The sequence below is a fragment of the Ovis canadensis genome, chromosome 7 (genome assembly GCF_042477335.2).
Source record: "Ovis canadensis isolate MfBH-ARS-UI-01 breed Bighorn chromosome 7, ARS-UI_OviCan_v2, whole genome shotgun sequence".
Taxonomy (NCBI): Eukaryota; Metazoa; Chordata; class Mammalia; order Artiodactyla; family Bovidae; genus Ovis; species Ovis canadensis.
The window spans coordinates 20,435,412-20,448,806 of NC_091251.1; the positions used below are offsets into that span (position 1 = coordinate 20,435,412).

The following is a 13,395-nucleotide window of genomic DNA, read 5'->3' on the forward strand; positions in this document are numbered from 1 at the left end:
TATACACACTCTTAAACCCGGTTAAAAGACAAAATCTACTGTACAAAAAATTACTTTTCAATCCAAGATTTATTACCTCTCTTTAATATCTCCAGGCAGGCAACATTCTTGGACTCCTGCTCATCTTAGTGGTACATTTTATTTTCAGATTTCAGTACCAGTTGATGCCCAAAGCCACAATTTCTATAGTTCTTTCTCTTGGTTTTTCCTTGTATGTTCCTAAACCTGGAGCTTGAAATGGTATACGATTTCTCTTCACTCGGTAATACCTACTTTTCTACAGTTACCAAATACATAACTTGAACATATAAGCATTAATTAGCCAGGTGGGATTGGCTTATTTTAGGTAGTATCGGTAGATCTAAGCAATCCCAGGTTTTTATTTCCTGAAAAAAAGGGCACCTTGTAAATTTCATTAGGATATGCACAGAGAATTATATAGGTGGTTGTCACAGCATTGTTTGTAATTGCCAAAGTTAGGGAGAGTCAAAATATTTAGCTTTGGGGAATCTGTTAAATAAATGTATAACACATAATGGAGCAGTAACTAACTATTGGGAATGGTGGTATAGAAATATATTTGTTGGCCTGGGGAAAACGTTCACCATATCGTTTTTGGTTGTAGCTTGATACAGTAACTCATTTTCTATGTAAAGAAAATACATGCATTTATAGACACACACACACGAAGAATCTATATGGGATGTGTATAAACATGAACTGCCTTATACACCTGTACACACATGTGCAGAGGACCTAGAAAGGTATGATAGGAAAAGTAGCTGTCTCTGGGTCAGTACTATTTCCTTGCTGGCTTATAGGCAACTTTTTCTGTAAAGACATACTGCTCTTGGAGTGGGATGGGGAGAGGGGAGGGCAGCTCAAGAGGGAGGGGATATATATAATTACGACTGATCCACATTGCTGTGCAACAGAAACCAAGGCAACATTGTCAAGCAATTTTCCACCACTTACAAAGTGAGAAAGGAGCGTACTGCTCGTTATAATTAAAAAGAGAGAGAGTTAGCTGGGTCCACCTCTCCTGGGTCTGCCTCTTGTTCTGGAAGAGTGCAGACGGAGCTCGTGGGGTCACCGCCATGCGCTAGCCGCTGAGGGTTCCCTGCAGGAGTGTGGGGTCTCCCCGCCCCTCCCTCCCCCGACAAGCGAGCATTTTGTCATTGGAGCCAGTGGGCGAACCCCGATTCACCACACAAAGCTTGACTGGAGAACCAAAGGGGCAAGGATACAAATGCTTCTGCCTAGGCCCCCAATTAATGAGAAGCCCTTGTGGTTTCAGCAACCTGCCCTACGATGTGACCACGGAGCAAGCGCTGACGTACCCGGAAGTGAGAGCCAAACTGGAGGCCTCCATTGAGCACCTGAGAAGGGTCACCGACCAAGTCCTGACTTCCATCATCTCCTCCCTCGATCTGCTGCCGTAAGTCCTACACGTGGCAGCTTTCCCTTTCATTGCCGGAAGTTCTTGAAACGCCGTATACAATAGACCCCAGTAGCAAAGACGGGTTTCCCTCTTACCATCTTCACGACTTTGGAAGTTTGCCTACCTGCGCGTTTTCAATTCCTAGCTTCTGGGAAGAGGGAACGATAGAAAACAGTCCTCAATTACGATCGTCTGTGGCAGTCCTGTGATTCCGTCACCATCTCATTTTGTGTTTAATTTTATGGAAGCTGCTCGGCTTTAGTTGACGGGGACAATTGCAATGCGTTTCTTCCTCACTTCGCCTTTTCCCATTATTTTCTTTTGTCATCTGTTTTCCATGTAGTTATGGATTGAGGTATATAGCCAAAGTACTGAAGAATTCGATCCATGAGAAATTTCCTGATGCAACAGAAGATGAGCTATTAAAGGTAGATTTTTCAAGGGTAATCTCACCATAGCTTCTCTTGGGGGTAGGAGCCAAAATTACTCACACACCATTTTGTGAAGGCTTTCCCCTTGTATGGCTGTTTATAATTAGCTGCAAGTCTTCTAATGACTCTCAAGATTATTAACTATTATGAGGTTAATTGGGAGCTCTCAAACGTTATCAAGATTCTTTATATTAGAAAATTTGGGTGGCAATAGTATATTTTCACCAAAAATAAGTTTGTTAACTTTATTGGTAATGTGTGGTTATAGTCACTACCTTTACTTAACTCCTTGTTAGGATTCAGTTCAGAAAATGATTTGCTATCTTGGGAAATGTTGATTCATATTAACTTTAAGAAAAACAACCACCACCACCTCCAGGGACTTCGCTTGGCGGTCCAGGGGTTAGGACTCCAAGATCTCACTGCCAAGGGTCCAGGTTCAATCCCTGGTCAGGGAACTACAATATCCCGCAGCCATGAGACCACGAAACAAAACAAAAACACTCCAAACTTGAGTTTTCTCTCTCAAAAATAGTCTCGTCCTCTGCCTCCCTCCAGATTGTTGGGAACCTCCTGTACTACCGGTACATGAACCCAGCCATCGTCGCCCCAGACGGCTTTGATATCATCGACATGACAGCCGGAGGCCAGATCAATTCCGACCAGAGGAGAAACTTGGGGTCAGTGGCCAAGGTCCTGCAGCATGCAGCCTCCAACAAGCTCTTCGAAGGAGAAAACGAGCACCTCTCCTCTATGAACAGTTATTTATCCGAGACATATCAGGAGTTCAGGTAAAAGGGGTCATTACCTTGGGAGAAGCTTGCAAGGTGGTGGACGGGAGTAATGTGTATTCTGTGCCCAGAGCTGAGGTTGGGAGTGAGGGCAGGAACCCCAGGGGGCTGCTTACATTTTTTTTTCTTTTTTAATTATAAATTGTGTTAAATTTTCACCTGAGCATAAACCTCTTTTTTTATATAAAGCCTTTTTAATTTTAATTTTATTTAGTCATTAATGTTTCTGGCCACACTGCACAGCATACAGGATCTTAGTTCCCCAACCAGGGGTTGAACCCATACCCCCTGCCTTGAAAGGGGCAGAGTCTTACCTGCTGGACCACCAGGAAAGTCCCTGCTTGCATTTCTTGTGCTGGTTGTCACCGTGAGAGAGAGGAAGCAGGGAAGATCAGGCCAAGTTCCCTCCGTCTGGTGTTCCCGATCCTACCCCTATACGCAGTGCCCCTGTTACATTGAGTCATCCCCATATGTATGATTTGTGCTTTGGACAAAAAGAAATATTTAATCATCCTGGTATGTTTAGGCTTGTGTGTGCTCACTCAGTCTTGTCCGATTCTTTGTGACCCTTTGGACTGTAGCCCGCCAGGCTCCTCTGTCCATGGGATTTTTCCAGGCAAGAATACTGGAGTGAGTTGCCATTTCCTTCTCCAGGGAATCTTTCCAACCCAGGGATCGAACCCCTGGCTCCTGCGTTGCAGGAGGATTTTTTTTTTACTGCTGAACCACTGGGGAAGCCCCCTAGGCTTGGAGTACTTAGAATTAAAAAAAGAATCAAAATAGCTACCTTCTACTTTTTTGAACTTGGAAAAAGGATTATGTTTTGTCTATTCAGGAAAACTTGCCTTATCTGCACCAAACAATGATAGGAAACTGAGCATTTGGTTTTGACAGGTGGGAAAAATCCAGCTGTTACGCTTGTTGAGGATTGTGTGTGAATGTGTCCTGTGCTCACACATCTCTGAAATACACATATGAGACAGTTCTATTGATCATATATATGCTCTCCAAGTTCTATCACTGATGATTCCACGGGACGTGGGAGGAGGCACGAGTCTCAGAGGCTCGTTTGCTCGCTCAGAAGCTCTCCAAGGAAGCACACTCCTCTTGGCATTCGTTTTCTCCTTTCTGTCAGCCAGTCATACAAGTGTGACATCCATGGAGCCCCAACTTGGAAAATGATAATTTTCTATTCCTCAGTTTTCCTCTAGATTAGTGATTTATCTGCTGACAGAGGTAGTTCGTGAGCATTCATCTCTGTTTGGAATTTTTGGCCCTCTCGTGAAGAAATTCCCCCCAATCCTCTCCTTATGAGAAACCTTGATTTTTCTCACACTGCTAATTTTAGATATCCTCACTGACTGAAAAAGTAACATCCATTTCTTGCGAATCTTTAGCTGCTCTTTTGTACTTGCTTTTTTGTTTATTCCTACTAAACACCAATGTTTCCAATTCTTCTTCATTTAAAAGAAAAATCCAAAAGTCTCCCTTCATCTCCTAAATTCATCTTGGTTTTTTTTCCTCTTCCACTTATATTCATCCTGTGTGTCCCTTAGCAACCATGAAAGACGATCGGCAAGGGCGCACAGGGAGGCAGCTGTCCATGGGACCATGGCTGCTGCCGGTTCCCCTCCCTGGGCCTTGGGGTGGGAAGGCAGGGCTCTTTCCGGTGGACAAGTCTTGGGTGCCCTTACGAGATACACCAAGGATACTTCAGGCATAGGAAACACACATTTATAGACTAAAATACCTTTCCTACCTGTGCTAAGAATCCCTCCTAAGCCATTATCGCAGCACACCTGGCTTTTCTGCATCTCTTGGTTGAAATTTATGGTAGCTTAAAATGGCAGACTTTTGAACAGTCTGAGCACTGGAGGGCGGGGCCGTTGCATGTAGCTGTGTGCCTGGTCTTAACAGCCTTACAACTGTGGTCTAGATCAATTAAGAGCAGAGTAGGCTTTCCTTGCATTTTTGTCAAATTGGTAACAAACTCTGAAAGGCTGTTGAAGGTGCAGAAATTTTTGCCAATTAAAGTAGCAAATTTGATGTTACTAAAAAAAGGAGCATCATTTCTTATCATTCTTTATCTTCTCTTAGAACCTCTTTTGACTTCCTTTTTTCTTTTAATTAATTGCTTAACTGCTTTGGGGGTTATTTTCTCTAAAAAGACTTGATTCTTAGAGAACATCAGTCTTGACACTTTTGTTTAGATTTCAGGGGGCATTTTTTAAATCATATTTTTTAAATGACATGCCCTTAGTTTGATTGCACTGGGTCTGTCACAAGGCCTGAGGCCTAACTGCTCTGTCTGTCCCTGTTTGAGGAGCTGGGTGCAATACCCAGAAACATGGACTCAGCTTTGCCGTCTAGAGTCAGCCCAGAAGGTGCTAGATTAGGTCCTCCAGTAAGTGCGGGAAAACGCAAAGCCCTCCCCATCACTGAAGAGCTCACCATTTTGATAAAACTTATTTACATATTGGACTCTAAATTTTTTTTTCCTTTTTTTAGGAAATATTTCAAAGAAGCATGTAATGTCCCTGAACCAGAAGAAAAGTTTAATATGGATAAATACACAGATGTGGTGACAGTCAGCAAGCCAGTCATTTATATTTCAATTGAAGAAATCATCAACACACATTCAGTAAGTGAGGCTGGAGGAGGGTCTGAGCAGTGGACCCGGGGTTCAGGCATCAATCTTGAGAATGTTTAGTTTCTGCAGAGAGTTACTGTGAGCATGCACTCCTGCTCGTGTTCTTAATCCTAAAAAACACACTATTTATTCCCGGCCCCTTATACACTGATGAACCTCCTCTTCCTGAAAAAAGAAAAGTTCACTTTTGATGTGATATGTTTACTCTCTGATTCTTACGTGTTAGGAAAACTCCTTCTCCCGAAAAGGAACATTTACTTCTTCCATGATCCATCTACAGTCAGATGGTGAAGGGCTTAAGCCCTGAGCAGGGGCAGTCCTGGTATTTTCCCCACCCACCAAGGCCATACTGCCTGAACCCCATGGTCAGTCTCTTCCCATTTCGGAAATTCGCTTTGCTATTCTAGCAATTTTTCTGGAAAAATATGAATGTTCCCTCTCTTCTAAGGTTTGGACATAAAGAGAGAGGGAATAAACAGGCTGCTCTAGGTTGGGGAAAGAAGACTCCCACCCCCCACCTCCAACAACAGCCACCTACAAAGAATCTCTTCTGTTGTCCTAGAAAACCCCATTTCTTAGAAGCAAGCAATTTCAGTCAGTGCTCTGTCAGGGTGCCTCCCTCCTGTTCACACACAGACATCACTGTCAACCATAAGCCTGTATGAGGTGCATTTTAGGGGCAGGGCAGTTTTCTCAGTATTGTGAGGCTCTTTGTTTAAGACCAAGCAGAACTTATTCTGAAGCAGCTAGGTTCTTAAAACATAATCTTTCCAAGAACAGTTCTGGAAATGGCTATGCTAAGCTAATACTAGAAATCCTTGCAAGACCTACAGAATCAGAACCTGCGTTCTAACCAGACCCCAGGTGACTCAGACACAGACTAAAGGTCAGGAAGCCCCAGAGGTGGTTAAGGATACACCCAGCATCCGATTATACACACAACTGTTGGAAAAGCACAACAAAGACACATCTCTAAAAGGTCTTGCCCCATCCCCACCGAACCAAATATACTAACGAGCGGCAAAAATTGACTGCCCCAAATTTCACTCTTTATTATCAAACTCTTCTAAGTAACCAAAGTTTACATGTGGGTTGGAAAGAAAGATTGGATCTACTTTTGATCTCCCCCTTTCAGGGCTGGGACAGGGAACCTTCCTTGAATTCCGCAGCAAGCTCTCCATCAGTATTTTGAGTGACCCTACCAGTTCTGAAAGACCAGCTGAGGGACTGAGTGGGTTGATTAAATAAAGAGGCTGTACTTGTTTTCCCTATATATAAACACCCCAAGTCAGCCAGCAGACATGTCCAGTAATACACCATTTGCGAAAATAATTTCCTAACAAACAGATTGACTCATTCATATTTGGACCTCGACCCATTTGTCTATTTCAGTGGTAAATTATTCATCTCAAAAAGAAAGTCCACATGTTGACTACATGTATGCTCAGGACACTAGCCATGTGGGGGGAAAGGGCGATTCTTTCCCAAGGATAGCAGAGAGAGAACATTACTGTAATTCATTTAGACTGTTACTCTTTAAAGAGAAATAATCTGTTCCTTTTGTTGACAAGAATTAAAACCAGAATCCAATCCCAGGAAACAAGGCTTGTAACCGATTTGGAATCCCTTTCTGTGTGTGGTCGGAAGCAGATGCAGTAATGTGGGAAAATGTAACTGCAGGGGAGACGGTCCTTGTTTACCCTCTGTCTCCAGGCAGGAGGCTCGGGCGTGGCGGCCACATGTCGGGCCAGACCTTTGGCCACATGCTCGCCCCTCGTGCCCTAAGGAACATATAGAACCTCAAAATTAGCTCTTGAAGGAGACATTTCCAGGTTTTTTTATGTTCTGTAATTATCAGAATAGAGAGTAGAAGGTGGCTGCTAAATCGTCCCTTCCAGAGACAAGCAGCCAAATCAGCTGTCCCCTCTCTTGAGAGAACAAGAATATAAATTGATTTGACCCACCTTGCTTTGTTTATTCTTGTCTTTGACTTACCTTCCCCCCCCCCAAACATCCACTGTACCACCCTTCCAGATTTCACCATGTCTTTCTATCATCTCTATTATTCATATAGCATCTTTCTTTAAACCCAACCATAGCAGAAAGACTAGCATGCCTTGCAGTGGACAGAAACTTTAAAAGTAAATAATATAATGAAAACACAATAATTGAACATAGTTGCTTCCTGGAAGCTATGCACCTGAGGCTTCCTCTCCCTTTCTTAAAAACCCAATTTGTAAGTATCAGGGAATGTTATGGAAAATGCGACACTGAACAGATAACTCTCTCCTTTGCTAATCTTCACGATTAAAACAGAGTGGACGGACTTCCCTGGTGGCCCAGTGGTTAAGAATACAAGCTTCCACTCCAAGGGGCACAGGCTTGATCAATCCTTGGTTGGGGAACTAAGATCCCACATCACCAAAAGCAAAGTATATATATAATTCTTTAAAAGAGAGAGAGAGAGTAGAAAGGGGAACTTCCCACATGGTCCAGTGGCTAAGACTCTGCCTGCCAGTGCAGGGGATGCTTCAGTCTCTGGTCCAGGAGGATTCTACATGCTTCAGGGCAGCTAGGCCCGCACAGCACCACCACTGAAGCCTGTGCCCCTGGAGCCTGGACTCCGCAACCAGAGAAGCCGCTGTAGTGGGAAGTTCGCACCACAGCTAGAGAAAGCCTGTGTACGGCAAAGACCACTGAGTACAGCCATCAGTAAATAAATAAATCTTTCAAAATATACATATAAAACTCCTAGAAGAAAACAGAGGAGTAAATCTTTGCAGCCTTGGATAGGCAGTGATTTCTTAGATATGACACCAAATATATAAGGCACGAAAAGAAAAAAGACACCCAGACAAAAAAGACACAAACTGGACCTCCTCAAAGTCAGAAACTTTTATGCTGTAAACATTGCCATCAGGAAATTGAGAAGACAACCAAGAAGATGGGAGAAAATAATTGCAGATAGTATATCTGTCAAAGAACTTGTATCCAGAATGTATGAAGAAAACCTACAACTCAATGAGAAGATAAATAATCCGATTTTAAAATGGACCACTGAAAATAAAAATGGACAGCTGTGTCTCAAATGACACAATGAACATGGTGAAAAGGCAACCGACAGAATGGGAGAAAAACTTGCAAATCACGTGTCTGATTTAAAGTTAATATCCAGAATATGTAAACCATTCCCACAATCGAAGAGCAACAGAAAGCAACCCAATTCTAAAGTGAACTAGGGACTTGAATCGATGTTTTTCCAAAGAAGACAGATGACTGACAAGCACATGAAGATGTTCAGCATCACTCATGTCTAGGGAAATACAGATCACAACTGCAGTGATTTTGCCTCATTGTATAACAGAGACAGCCAATGAATCTGTCATTTGACTTGGGGAAAAAAACAACAACACACAAGATACCACCGTACACCCGGTATGGTGGCTACTATTAATATAAAAACAAAAACTGGAAAATATGTTAGCAAAGATATAGAAAAATTAGAACCCTGTTATACTATCAGTGGGAATGTTAAATGGGACAGCTGCTGTAGAAAACAATGTGATCGTTTCTCAAAAAAGTTAAGAACATATTCAGTTCTGGGTCTATACTCAGAAAACAAAGTCAAAGACACTTGTACCCTCCCGTTCATTGCAGCATTGTACAGTCGCCGAAAGGTGGAAGCAACCGAGTGTCCATTTATAAACAACATGTGCTGTAGAAAAAATGTGATACAGACATACAACAGAATTTTATCCAGCCTTGAGTAGGAAGGAAATTCTGATGCTGCAGCATGGATAAACCTTGAGGATGTTACGCCAAGTGAAGTAAGCCAGATGGAAAAAGGCAAATACTGTATCATTCCTCTTTATACAGGATACCTGGAGTAGTCAAATCCAGAGACAGAAAAGTGGAATGGTGGACTGGGAAGCTGTTGAATGGATGTGGTTCCAGTTTTGCAAGATTAAAGAGTTACATAGATTGGAGGCGCATTAATGTACTTAACACTACTGAACTGTACACTTAAAAATGGTTAAGATGGCAGATTTTGTGATCTGTATTTTACTATAATTAGAAAAAGATAAAAAATAATTTTTTAAACAGGCAAATCATCTGAATAGAGATTTCCTTAAGGAAGATATACAGGCGTCCTAAACACATGAAAGCTCAACGCCACGCTTGCATACTTAGCTGCTCAGTCGTGTCCCCTCTTTGTGACCCCGTGGACTGGGGCCCACCAGGCTCCTCCTTCCATGGGATTTTCCACGCAAGAATACTGGACAGGGTTGCCGTTTTTTACTCCGGGAAATCTTCCTGACCCAGGGATCAAACTCTTGTCTCCTGCATCTCCTGCACCGGCAAGTGGATTCTTTACCACTGAGCCACCTGGGAGCCCAGACGTGTGTTAACCATATCTCAGTAAACGTGTTGAAAAAGAGATTAAAAATGGAAAAGACTAATTTTATCATATGATTCAGATTTTTGTTTGGTTAAGATAGTTACTCAAAACAACTGAAATATTTCCTATCACCAGGGGTACAGGTCTCATATTTTGAAAACATTGTTTTAATTTAATTCTAAATGAAAACAAAAGCAAATGTGTTGTCCTGGATGCTGCTGTTCCTCCAGAGTTGTTATTTCCTCTAAGACCTGGCGAACACCCAGCAGTGTTACCATTGATCCTTTTTTTTCTATTGAATTCTGAAAGGAAGAACCAGCTGGTACATCTGAGTCTCAGATGTATGGGCATCTCTGCCATCCCCACCCATGAAAGATCATTAATACCAGACAGATTAAAATATCTAATAGTGCAGAAACTAGTCACAAAAGCCCACATATTATATGATTTTATATATATATATATAATATATGCATATAAAAGGCCCAGAAGAGCAAAATCTGTGGAAACAAGGTTATTTTCAGATGACTGCTGAAAGATACAGAGTTTCTTTGGACAAGGGGTAAATGCTAAAACTGCTCTAAAATTGGTGTGATAATGGTTGCACAACTCTATGAAATATACTAATAAATGTTGAATTATATACTTTAAATGGGTAGATTGTATGGTATGTGAATTATATCTTAATAAGTTTATTACTAAACATCTCCAAAAAATAAAATAGCTAGTAGTGCTGATTTTTAAAGATATAACTATAGTTTTATTAGGAGATACAGAAATGCCCTTGCAGTTTGCTACCATGTTAGGCAAGAGACTTCTGCATTATTTTAGATTCTTTTCCCCCAGCTTTGACTTTTTTTTCTCTTTTTTATTGGTTGATTAACAATGTTATGTTAGTTTCAGGTATACAGCAAAGGTGATTCAGAATATATATGTATATATATTATGTGTGTATATGTGTGTGTGTAAATAGGAAAAGGAATACGCCAAGGCTGTATATTGTCACCTGCTTATTTAACTTCTATGCAGAGTATATCATGAGAAACACTGTGCTGGAAGAAGCACAAGCTGGAATCAAGATTGTCGGGAGAAATATCAATAACCTCCGATATGCAGATGACACCACCCTTATGGCACAAAGTGAAGAGGAACTAAAAAGCCTCTTGAAAGTGAAAGAGGAGAGTGAAAAAGTTGGCTTAAAGCTCAATATTCAGAAAACGAAGATCATGGCATCTGGTCCCACCACTTCATGGGAAATAGACAGGGAAACAATGGCTGACTTTATTTTTGGGGGCTCCAAAATCATTGCAGATGGTGATTGCTGCCATGAAATTAAAAGACACTTACTCCTTCGAAGGAAAGTTATGACCAACCTAGACAGCATATTCAAAAGCAGAGATATTACTTTGCCAACAAAGGTCCGTCTAGTCAAGGCTATGGTTTTCCAATGGTCATGTATGGATGTGAGAGTTGGACTATAAAGAAAGCTGAGCACCGAAGAATTGATGCTTTTGAGCTGTGGTGTTGGAGAAGACTTTTGAGAGTCCCTTGGACTGCAAGGAGATCCAACTAGTCCATCCTAAAGGAGATCAGTCCTGGGTGTTCATTGGAAGGACTGATGCTGAAGCTGAAACTCCAATACTTTGGCCACCTCATGCAAAGAGTTGACTCATTGGAAAAGACCCTGATGCTGGGAAGGATTGGGAGCAGGAGGAGAAAGGGACGACAGAGGACGAGGTGGCTGGATGGCATCACCGACTCAACGGACATGAGTCTGAGTGAACTCTGGGAGTTGGTGATGGACAGGGAGGCCTGGCGTGCTGTGATTCATGGGGTCGCAGAGAGTCAGACACGACTGAGCGACTGAACTTACTAATATGTACGCACACATATATACACTCTTTCAGATTCTTTTCCCTTATAGGTTATTACAAAATATTGAGTATAGTTCCTTATGCTCTATAGTAGGTCCTTATTGGTTATCTATTTTATATATAGTAGTGTGTGTATGTTAATCCCAGACTCCTAACTTATCCCTCAACTTTGACCTTTTATATAAGGTCAAAGAAGCACAGGGTTTAGGTGGAAGAAGACTGCCTCTTGACAGATTTTGAAGATTTTGCTGAAAGAGTGTCTATGAACACCTTTCATAAAAACTGCATTTTCTTGATAAAGAGTATGCACTTGCCTCTAAGATAAAATACAAACTGGTTTCTCTGTGGTCTCTAATTTTAATAAATGTCAGACTTGAATTGAAGATTCAAGCAATATCAGAAGGAAGTTATCATGAAAAATCAGGAAGAGAACTATGTAAATACGGTAGCCATCGAGAATTGACTTGTATCTTTGTCTGTGTGTTGCTTTCTGCGTAAAGCTCTTGTTGGAACACCAAGATGTGATTGCACCTGAAAAGAATGACTTACTGAATGAGCTGTTGGAGTTGCTGGAAGAGGTCCCTAATGTGGAGTCTTTTCTTGGTAAGCGCGTCTTCCCTCTGGTTTGTATTTGGTTGGTTGGTTGGATGGTTGGTTGGTTTTCCTATTCTAGATCAAAACGTCTGATTTATTTAATACACAGGTTCATTTAAAGGATAATCGCTACACCAGCCCCTTTCTACATGAAGGACTCTGCATGTCTTAGTATGCTCAATTATAAGGCAATTTAGTATTCTTGAAGCTCTATATATGTCAAAAAGGATTTGTCAATCATAAAGAAAAAGAGCAAAATTACTAAAAGCTCCTTGTTATTTTTTCCAATGATGTCTTTTATTGACAGTTCTCTTTCAGTAATTTTTTTCAAATTTTGAATATCAATGTCCCGTGCTATTTTAATGTTTAAAGATTTTTAAAAGCCACTGTAAGGATATTGGAATGTGGTTTTCTCTGACGACCACGATCTCCTGCTCAACTACCAAGCCCCATGTTTCCTACAGAACCTTTGTCTTCCATTGTTGATGCCACTGTCACGATCAGTGAATTGGAAAATAACACTGCTTTATTCTGCAGGGGAAGGAGCTGTTGACCCTAATGACCCTGACAAGGTAAACACACTAAATCAACTCTCCAAGACTGAGATTTCCCTTTACCTGACCAGCAAGTACGACATAGGGGATGGTGAAGCTATAGATGGCCAAAGCCTCATGATCAAGTAAGTTTGGGGCTTAAAGAGCACACATTTCCATTTTCCCATCTTTTTAAGAAATGTCCTCTATGTACATATCTCTGGCTGCACTGGGTCCTCGTTGTTATGCAGAGGCATTCTCTAGTCGCAGAGCGAAGGCTTCTCTAGTCGCAGAGCGCAGGCTCCAGCACACGGCTTCAGTAGCTGCAGATCGTGGGCTCTGGAGTCTGGGGTCAGCAGTTGTGGCACGTGCACTGAGTTGCCCTACGGCCTGTGAGATCTTCTGGACCAGGGATCAACCGGTGTCCCCTGCGCTGGCAGGCAGGTTCTTAACCACTGGGCTTCTATGGTGGCTCAGATAGTGAAGAATCTGCCTGCAATGCAGGAGACCAGGGTTCGATCCCTGGGTCGGGAAGATCCCCTGGAGAAGGGAATGGCTCCCCACTTCAGTATTCTGGCCTGGAGAATCCCATGGACAGAGGAGCCTGGCGGGCTACAGTCCGTGGGGTCACAAAGAGTCAGACGTGACTGAGAGACTAACCCTTTCACTGTTTCTAAACCTC

General features: G+C 42.1%; 1 protein-coding gene across 1 annotated transcript in view; it reads left to right on the forward strand.

Moving 5' to 3' along the window:
* Positions 1 to 13,395, forward strand: part of IQGAP2 (IQ motif containing GTPase activating protein 2) — a 307,479-nt gene that overhangs the window by 272,436 nt on the left and 21,648 nt on the right. The window contains exons 25-30 of the mRNA XM_069595343.1: positions 1,298 to 1,438; positions 1,785 to 1,869; positions 2,431 to 2,663; positions 5,172 to 5,304; positions 12,087 to 12,189; positions 12,718 to 12,859. Coding sequence (XP_069451444.1) covers positions 1,298 to 1,438; positions 1,785 to 1,869; positions 2,431 to 2,663; positions 5,172 to 5,304; positions 12,087 to 12,189; positions 12,718 to 12,859 — 837 coding nt within the window. The remainder of the gene's footprint in view (positions 1 to 1,297; positions 1,439 to 1,784; positions 1,870 to 2,430; positions 2,664 to 5,171; positions 5,305 to 12,086; positions 12,190 to 12,717; positions 12,860 to 13,395) is intronic.